At 54.7% G+C, this 9,457-nt stretch overlaps 1 protein-coding gene across 12 annotated transcripts in view; it reads left to right on the top strand.

Moving 5' to 3' along the window:
• Positions 1-402: 402 nt before the first annotated feature.
• CCDC57 (coiled-coil domain containing 57) overlaps positions 403-9,457 on the top strand; it is a 118,975-nt gene continuing 109,920 nt past the window's right edge. For 9 of the 12 annotated variants that reach the window (XR_006890537.1, XR_006890538.1, XR_006890540.1 and 6 more), the window contains exons 1-2: positions 464-1,092; positions 6,731-7,145. Coding sequence is in view for 8 of the 12 variants with exons in the window: in XM_046675005.1 (XP_046530961.1) it covers positions 6,739-7,145 (407 nt within the window). In the remaining 4 variants the exon portion in view is untranslated. The other 3 variants (XM_046675006.1, XM_046675008.1, XM_046675007.1) reach the window with 3 other exon arrangements.

Here is a 9,457-nt window from a genome sequence, read left to right as displayed (position 1 = left end):
AGCCGGCCCCCCACGTGCAGCCCCGGGCCCCCTCCCACGCCTCCCGTGCAGTCGCAGCCGCCCCAGGTGCGTCCCCGGGCCGCCTCCTCCCCACGCGCAGCCCCCGCCCGGGCTCAAGTCAACGTCGGGGCCACCAGATGGGCGCGCTCGGGGAGCCCAGCCGGGCGAGGGAGGGCCGTCGCACCGGGCGGCCTCGGCCGTCTGCCCTCCGCCCAGCCCCTCCGCGATGGCCTGCGGCCCGTCTCACTCGGCTGACCCCCGCCCAGAGTCGGGGGGCCGGGGACCCCCACGCGCCCCTCGGTGCCGGCGCACGGGGCGGGCCCGGAACCCCGCGCCGGGGCTCGCGTTTCCGGCCGGCGGGCCCGGAGCGCTGCACCGAGCACTGCGACGGACTCAGGTCGCCATGGCAACGCGGCAGGCCCGCGGCGCTCGGAGCGCGTCCCGGGTGAGGCGCGGGGGCTCGGGCCGGGCGGCGGGCCTTGGGTTCGCGGCCCCTCGGGCGCCCCCCGGGGCCGACCCGAGGCCTCCCGGCCCCGCCGAATGGGCTCCCGGGCGGACGCGCGCCTGCCCCCCGGGCGACCCGAGCGCGGCCGTCCCGGCGCCCCGTCGCCAGCGTCCCGCCGGGCGGCGGAACGGGCGCTGAGGCCGGGCGGCGCGGGCTGCGGACGGCCTGCGCCCGCGGTGTGGTCCGCGGTGCCGGGTGTCTGTGGTCGTGGGGCGCGTGCGGAAAGGCCGCAGAGCCTTCCCCAGCGCCCTGGCGAGCTCCCCAGAGCGCGCGCCTCCGGGGAACGAGGGGGCCGTCGCTGACGCGAGCCGGGCGCCGTCCGGGGCTGTGGAGGCGCGGCCGGCGGCGGGGACTGTGCTCCTCGGACCCGGGCAGGCCCGCGTGTCTTCTCGCGCCTGTCGTCCGGGGCACGTCCTCCGTCTCCCTGGCTTCCGCGAGCCCGCGTGCTGTGGAACGCCGCTGTTTCCTCCCGAGGACTCGCGCTCGCTGCGCCGTGGGTGGGAAGCGGCCGCCGGCCCGGCACGTGGTGCAGCTGTCTCGGGCGGGCTTTGGTCCCCCGGCGCCGTGGGGGGCGTCTGCATCCTGGGGTAACCGTTTTCCCCTTTGGAAGTAGTAACTGTGTGGTGGGGAGATACTTGAGCCTATGGAAGTACCTCGCTTCTGACCATACTAATTAGCCTCTCCCTAATTTTAGCATCCACAAGTGAGTGTTTTCTGAAACAATGATGGATGTCATGGTTGCTGAATGGGGATTTTTCCACGTCTGTTATTCCTTCTACATTGATTAGTTGGAATTCTTCTGTAAGAAAGAACCTCCTGGTTTTTCTGTTTATTCAGTTATTTATGTCAGTATAGATACTATATTTTTATTCCATAGGTTTGTGTTTATAATCCTTTGCTATTGTCTCTTGTTGCTCTGATTGTCCAGATTTGGGCATTAGGAGCCCCTTCAAGTGGGTTTGGCTTCCGTGTCCCCAACCTTTTTGAGCACTTCCTTGCTTTCTGGCACCACAAGATGCTCCAGGCTCACCCTGTGGTTTCCTCGACCCAGCCGAGAATCAGCCATTCTCTAAGGAGTGCTGGTTCCTTTTAGTGTAGAAGGTGGTGTTTAGAAAGCAAATGTGGGTGCAGGTATGCTCATTGCTACTGGAGTGTCTTTGCTTTTTGGCTTTCTCAGTGAGCAGAGCTAGGAAATGTGTATTTGTGTACAGCACATACATTGGTATGCGTTTCTAGATCTGCATATCCGTGTATGTATCTTAAAAACTGTTTACAGAGTTTGTATAGAGAGAGAGAGAGAAAGAGAGACAGTTTATAGTGACGCCTGCAATTCCAATCTATTACCACAGGGTTCAGTCTAGAGTGCTTTTCCTCTCGGAATCTGGCTCCCATTTTCCTCAATATATTGACTTATTGCTCAATCCTGGACTACGCATACAGTAGTCTCAGAATTGCCAATCCACCTTTCTGTGAAAAGCTAATCTACCAACTAGACTACAGTATTTGCATGCAGTTGTTTTGTTTTTATCCTTGGAATATATAGTCAAAATGCTGTTTGACGGAGTTGCTTTAGTGCATTTGTGTTATTCATTTGTAATAAGTTAGGTTCACTTGTTTCTGCTTATATTTCGTTTTGTCTTTGTTGATTTTCAGTTTCCGTATGTGGAAGAAACATTTCTGTGGTTGTGAAAGTCAGCAGAGTCTAAGCTCTTAACTACAAGACTATTCAACTTCTCTTCCATTTCATTTCTCATTTACTCCCTTTCTCTGGGGCGGGGGAAGGGGATTTGGTGGATGTAAACTCAAATACAAAGGCACTGCAGGCCCTCCCTGGAGAGGCGCCCTCAGCCCAGCAGGTGCCAGTGCTGGGACTGTGATCTCTCTGCTCAGCTCTCTCACTTCAGGTTTCACAAATGGTTGTGGATCCTGCTTGACAGTCAATGAAGTATGGAAAAGAGCCTTGGGGCCATGGCCTGTCATTTTCACTCCCTAGCCCTGCATGAAGGTGACGTGGCTGAGTTTAGCTCTCACGGCTTGCAGAGGGATTCCAGAGGGTGCCAGCATCGAGTTCCCTGTCCTGAGTGCAGAGCAGATGAGCCGCCTCTGGACTTTCCTTCAAGTCCCATGAAAATATTTTGTAAATACAGCTCATTAAATATATTTGCAGAGCAGCAACAAGACAACGTTCCTGACCGAGGTAGATTTAGGTTCCTGTTCATTGGAGTGATGGGGTTCGTCCTCCTAGTGGCGAGTGGAAAGCCAAACGTATCTGGGGCTGCATCCTTCCGGGGAAGGAGATGAAAAGAAACGCCCCCCTTTTGATGTCCCTCTGACCAGCTGGTGTGCCTAATTGGCTTGTTCGTTAGCGTCTAGTGACTGACTTTTAGTCTGTACGGATGGTCCTGTTGTGTAACTTTTGGAGTCTGCGACCGCTTTTGTTTTATGGAGGTCATGCGATGCTTTTCCAATTAAGTACTTGTGAAATGTTTATTCTGAAACAGATTGCTCCCTATTTGTGGTCAGCCGAGCAGAAGTGTGATTAATTTCGCTGTCACCTCTGCTGATCCGGGGACCTTTGGATTCGCCTCTGACTGTGCCATGTTTTACTCTGATAATCTGGTCGTCTTGGCGAGGGCTGAGATGGGGGTGGGCAGAGTCATCCTCACCTGCTCCTTCCCTGTCTGTCTGGGGTGTGGTCACTGCAGCCAGCTGCTGGAGAGATGGGGGTGCCAGCAGGGCAAGGCCAGCCCATCTGCAGAGCCCACTGTGTTTGGGAAGTTCTTTCTCTTCCACGTCGCTCCTTTCATACTTCCTTGGGACTCATCCTTCGTCTGGAAGTCCTTCCTCTAACCAGGATGCCGGCTGTTGAGGGTCATCCTTGCAGCTCTGGCAGTCTTTGGCCCTGTTGTGATTTGTGGAGAGATCACTGGGAGTCCGTCACGAGGTGGAAGCGATGTCTTTGGAGGCTCTTTCTTACTGCGCTCTGCATGTGGAGCATCCCACCCTGGGCATCGCTCCCTTTGCCTCGGAGGAGGCTGGGGCCTGTGCTCAGGGTGAGGCCTGGGCGAGTGAGGGCGAGTGACACACTCCCCTGTGTCGTTGCCGGCATCATCTTCACGCCAGGGGCACATTCAGACTAATTGGTGGCTGAGGTGGTCTTCCAGGTGGGGCCTCTGCTGCCGGTGTCTGTTAGGGCCTGCAAGCTGCCAGTTTTCCGTGTGTGGGACACCTTGGCTTTCACAAGGAGTTGTTTCCTTCTTCCCAGGACCCGGGGATTTCCAAGTGCTTTTCAGGCCTGGTAGGTAGACATCTTCCTTAGATACAGAAAGAGTTGGAAAGCTCAGTATTTTCCAAATGAGAAAATCAAAGTGATGAGATCACCTAGCGCACTCCTGGCCCTTCCCCTGCCGGGGCAGCAGGTCTTCTGACCCCACGGATCCTCCTAGAAGACTGTGAATGCCGTGGGCAGAGCTGAGTTGACAGGGGTCCCTTGTCTCCCTGGAGATCTCTACAGTTTCCCCGGAAGTTTCCTGTGGTCCCTCCTGAAAACCGGATGCTTCCTGGGGACATCTGCTGGCTGACAGACAGATTGGATGGGATTTTGAGTGTGTGACGTTAAAGCTGTTTGATCTCAGCCTCGGGGCTCTTAGGATCGTCCTCTGGTGAGGTTTATGCAGAAGCAGGGCAGTCTGTTTTGTGACGAGGTAAGAAGGAAAGGAGCATGCAGCAATCGGGGGTTTACCTTTGGGGTCCTGAGTGCAGTGGACTCTGGGGTACACGGTAGAAGCTGGTTTCTCTCTGGGGAGCGGCTAGACATCCAGAGGGAGCTGTGGTGGGCCACGAGGGCCAGGCCCCGTCTTATGGGTCTTTGTTACTGTTCCAAACAGGTTGAACTTCATCTTGCTAATGGTTGGGAACCACGGGCACAGTATCACGTGATCAGATGTCCGTACTAGAGGAGCAACTCCCGTGGGTGGCTGTGTGACCGATGCATTTAAGAGATGTACCTGGTGGCAGGGTGCCTGCACAGGACAGGGCACTAATGAGCGGTGCTCAGAGGAGGGGAGGCCACTGACCCCGCAGATGTTCGTGTGCTCTCTGTAGAGAACCATAGAGAGGACTCGCGGGCACTTAGTCTAAGATCACAGCAGCATCGGCATCGTTTAATGTTGTGTGCTTGCTCAAATCCTGATTCTTGCCCTGTGAGTGTGTGCAGGCATGTGGGTTGCCCGTTTGTGTGTCGGTTTCTGTTGATGAGACTGTCAGGCCCCGGAACTCACTAGGCTCACTAGGCCTTGCACCAGCTCCTCACGCACGCAGCTCTGCCGGTGGTCGGCTGAGTTTGTGCATGGGGGCTGGGGCAGCCATTAGATGTCCAGTTAGTGTGGGTGGACCCTGACTGTGGAGGTCGCTGTGTGGCCTCGTTATTGCACACCGGGGCTTTCCCTGAGCTTTGTGGCCAGCCTGACCTGACGTAATCCTGGTTTCCCAGTGGTCCCAGGCGCCCTGAAGTCAGCGCAGGGGGCCCAGGTAGAGCAGGACGCGTGAACCTCCTGAAGACTAGGCAGAGCCCCTTCCTGCCCCTCCCTCTGGGCCGGGGCCTCCCGCCCCCGTCCATGTGTCCAGAGCAGCCCCATGCCGCCCCCAGCCACTCTTGATGTGGGGAGTCACCTCCTCTGCCCTTTTGTTCCCATGCTTCTGTCTTGTCCCAGCAAGGATGTCAGCCCGGCAGTGCAGGGACCTCAGCTGTCTGTCCTTAGCAGGCAGAACAGCACTTACCTCTAGTGAGTGCTAAAGAAATACTTGTGAAATGAGTAAATGAGTGAATTTAGGAATTCTTACTGTGTCTGTGAGGATTACATTACCTAGAATCGCATTTCCTGGTTAAGATGACCAGCACTATAACAGAATATAAGGGTTTGCTCACGAGTGAAGCAAACACTTGTCAGCTTCTGTGTGCCAGGGATTAGGGGAGAGAACAGGGTCTGAGGTGACCTCAGGACACACTTAGGGGGCTCCTTGACCGTCTGCTTGGGAAAATACTTGGCAACTGACTGAATTTGAAGCCAGTAACTCCCATTTTTACTGAATTCCAAGCTTTTAAAGTCGATGCCCTCAGTTTCTCTGTAATTCATTGATGCATCCATGGACACACTTAAAGATCAAGTTATCGTAGATCAGGGTGACTGAGCTAAAGAGCGAGGGCTGGCGATGAGAGGGTGGGGTGCTGGGCGTTCTCAGAGAAGGGCATCATTCCCACACCGCCGTCTGACCCCCGGGTGGTGACGGGCTCTCAGCACAGCCTGCGCCCCTCTGGACCTGTTGTGTGGGCAACCCAGCGCCCACGGCCTTGGGCCAATTTGCATCTCTTAATCCTTGGAGGCCCCCCTGAGCAGTTTTGCGTGTCAGAATCCACCCCTTCTCTGCCAGGTGACAAGACTGGGACAGTGATGATGATGTCTCTAGCTTGCCCTGGCGAGGAGCAGCCCTCCCCAGCCCCCTCCCCACTGCCCCACCCCCCTGTGGCCCGTCCTCAGCAGACACATGGGGAATAAGAGGTTTTTAGACACTTGTTAGCAGTTTCACAAAGTATTTTTATGCTGTTGAATCTAATAATTAGAAAATTGGACTTGTATGTGTTTGGGTCTTTATTTCATTTTTTCTTAGCACTTTATTTTATTGTGTTTTCCAAAAATGTCAGCCCATGATGGATTGGAAAGAAGAGAGCAAAGGAAGCTGCTCCTGGGTAGTGAATCTCCAGGAGACTGAGTTCTGGCTGCAGAGGAGGAGCCTGGGGTGGGAAGGGGCTTGGCTCTCAAGGGCCGCCCGCTGTCCAGGTCTAGCTCAGCTACTTAGCAGTCTTAGTTTTCTCATCTGCAGAATGGGGAGAGCGCCTCATATATCTTGTAAGGAACCGAGCTTGTAGGTAGCAGTGTTTCCTCTGGTTCCTTCCTCTTCATCCTGCAGGATCCTGGCTTTACTGCCTGTCCCCTCTGCTGTCAGGTGAGGATAGGGCAGAAGGAACCCTCGGGGCCTGGGCCGAGGGAGCCACCTCGTGGCTCTCCTGAATTCACAGTGTGACCAGACAGCTGGTGCCTGGCCCAGAGCCTACCCCTGCTTTCGTGACAGCAGTCGCTGTAGGTGGGGATCTGAGGTGGGTCTTGTGGGAGGATGGCGAGGCCCTGACTACCGCTGAGCCTGATGCCCACCTTCTCTTTGCTGCAGCTGCTGCAATGCTGCCGCTGCCCTCGGAGCAGGCCCTGGAGGAGCTGCTGGTTCGCAAGGAGGAGGAGTGGAGAGCACTGCAGGCCCAGCGCTCCCAACTGCAGGAGGCAGCTGTGCAGGAGGTGCAGAGCCGGCTGGAGGAGGCACAAGGGAAGCTGCAGCGCCTGCAGGAGGACTTTGTCTACAACTTGCAGGTGCTGGAGGAGCGGGACCGCGAGCTGGAGCGCTATGACGCTGCGTTCGCCCAGGCCCGAGGGCTGGAGGAGGCCAGGCAGGCCGAGGTGAGCGAGCTGAAGATCGAGGTGGCCAAGTTGAGGCAGGCGCTTGCGACTGAGGCCAGGAGGCTGGAGGACGCGCAGCAGCAGTACCAGCTGAGGTTGCAGGAACATCGCCTGGAGCTGGAGCGGGTCCACAGGTAAAGGGCGGCCAGACTCCGCTCTCCCCCAGGGTGCTGGCAGCCTCCATGCACCTGCCGCTCCCCTGTGCTACCTGGGCGCCCACCCTGAGTCAGCATTTACTGAATGAAGGTATACAAGACAATGCCTTGGTATCTTTTTCTGGATTCCGATGCAGCTGGAATTATTGGAGAGTGGTTGAAATATTTGGAACTTTTTCCATGAATTCCAAATCTATAGCATTGTAATAAAACATATTTGAGTTTATAATTATTTTATTGATGTGAAATACATATTAATTTCAAAACTAAGTGAGCTGTCTTGAGGCAAGTCAACTAAGAACCTGAGGCTCTGGTCAGAGGGTCCTGTTGGCTGGGCCTCTGGGAACTGGCTCACGTGTCACAGCCTCCTCCTCAGCTCTGCTCAGCAACCATGGTAGTGGGAATTTTGATGAGACAGTAGGAAAGAAAGGTAAGACAGGTTCGTGTGCAAATCTGGTGCTTCCTCTTCCCCTGATTTCAGAGCGTGTGTTTCCCTTATCAGGTGAACCGAGTGCGTCTTGGCAGGGTTTGTTCTCTGCGTGTGTGATGTGTGTGTCCTTGCATGTCACAGCCAGAGCATTCGTCCTGCATGTTCTGTTTTCACTTGATAAGATCTTGAAGAGTTTTCCATGTCATTATGTATTTTCCCAAGGTAAACAGCATTTAAGTACTTTTTTAAAATCACAAAGGTAATGTGTTCTCTTGGTAGAAAGTCTTTTCACCCAGAAGATGGTGAGGCAAAAAGTACAAACTACCTGAGGGGTCTGGTGTGTTTTCCCCGGGAGACGTCATGTCTTATACTTGAGTGGAGGTGTCCTGGACATACTGTTCACAATGGCCTCCCTGCTATTTGTGGCACCTCTTCTGCGTGTCCTGCGTTGAGTTCTGCCACATCCTTTTGAGTGACTGTCTGGCCCTCTGTTGCCTGTGCTGGGCCTGCTCCCTCAGACGGGTGCAGAGCTGCTGGCGGGATAGCAGCAGGTGCCCCTCTGCATCAGGTGGCTTTCTGTGGCAGCTCAGGGACGAGGAGAGGAGACCCACATCTGTGGGTGCGGGGCCCCCCGGCTCAGAAGCCCCAGGCCCGACGGCCCACATCTCCTGTAAAGATGCGCAGGTACAGCTTCCAGGGTCTCTGCCGCAGATGCACTAGTCCCAGGAGTTTGTCCCAGGGAAGCTCAAGATGTTTGTGGTCCTTCTACAGGTTCTCCCAGTCCTGAAGGAGGAGGCAGTGTGCGAGTGAGCATGTCACTTACGTGAACAGTGCGGCTTGTAATGTTGTTCACACCCCATACCACCACCCCGGGGGCCTGGGAGAGGGCTGTAGAGTTTAACCAAGGTCGACCCCTCTCGGAGTGGGGAAGGGTCTCGATGACGTCTCACCTGCAGTATGGACATTGATGACTGGGCTCTCCCAGACTCCGCTGCTCAGAATTGCACTGTGATGCACTTGGGGCTCCAAGGCAGGTGCATTTAGCACAGTGACACGTGTGGCCGAGTTGCCCTCCATGGAAATACTGATTTTCCTTCCCGGCCATTTTTGAGTGTTGAAAGCACCTTTAAAGTGCTCTGTGTTGTTTTGTGAAGTGTCTCCCCATTCTTTTTGCCAAGTTTGGGACATTTTCAGCCGTTATTTCTTCAAATACCTTTTCAGCCCCACCCTCTTCTTCCTTCTGTTCTGGGACTCCAGTGACGTGAACGTTACATCTTTTGTTATTGTCCCACGGGTTCCCGAGGCTCGGTGTGCTTTCTTTTTCTGTCTGTTTCTCTCTGTTATTTTGATAATATTCAGGGTAATTTCTATAGTGCTGTCTTCCAGTTCTCTGATTCTTTTCTGTACTGTCTTCTCCTGCCATTGAGCCCATCCAGTGAGCCTTTTGTTTTGGTTATTGTACTTTGCAGTTCTCAGATTTCTGTGTAATTCTTTGTCATGTTTTCTTTGCTGAGAGTTTCCCTTTCCCATTTGTTTGAAGAGTATACTAAATGGCCTGTGGAAGCAGTTTTATGGTGGCACTATAAGATCCTTGTTTGATAATTCCAACATCTGTGTCATCTTGGTGTTGGCATCTCTTGATGGTCTTTTCTCAATCAAGTTGAGATTTTCCTGGTTCTTGGCGTAACCGCTGACTTTGCATTGTATCCTGGACACTTTGGGAATTCTGTGGGGAGTCTCTGGATCCCATTTCCTGTAGTCTTTTGCAAGCAGTCACCTGTCCAGGTGCAGCACACAGGTCCAGGTGGGGGGAAGTGTTGCTGCCCCCGGGTCTGGTGGAAGCCACCCCACAGAAGCAAAG

This window comes from Equus quagga, chromosome 11, assembly GCF_021613505.1.
Source record: "Equus quagga isolate Etosha38 chromosome 11, UCLA_HA_Equagga_1.0, whole genome shotgun sequence".
Taxonomy (NCBI): Eukaryota; Metazoa; Chordata; class Mammalia; order Perissodactyla; family Equidae; genus Equus; species Equus quagga.
Note: the sequence above shows the minus strand (reverse complement) of the source record. Positions and strands in the feature narration are given on the sequence as shown.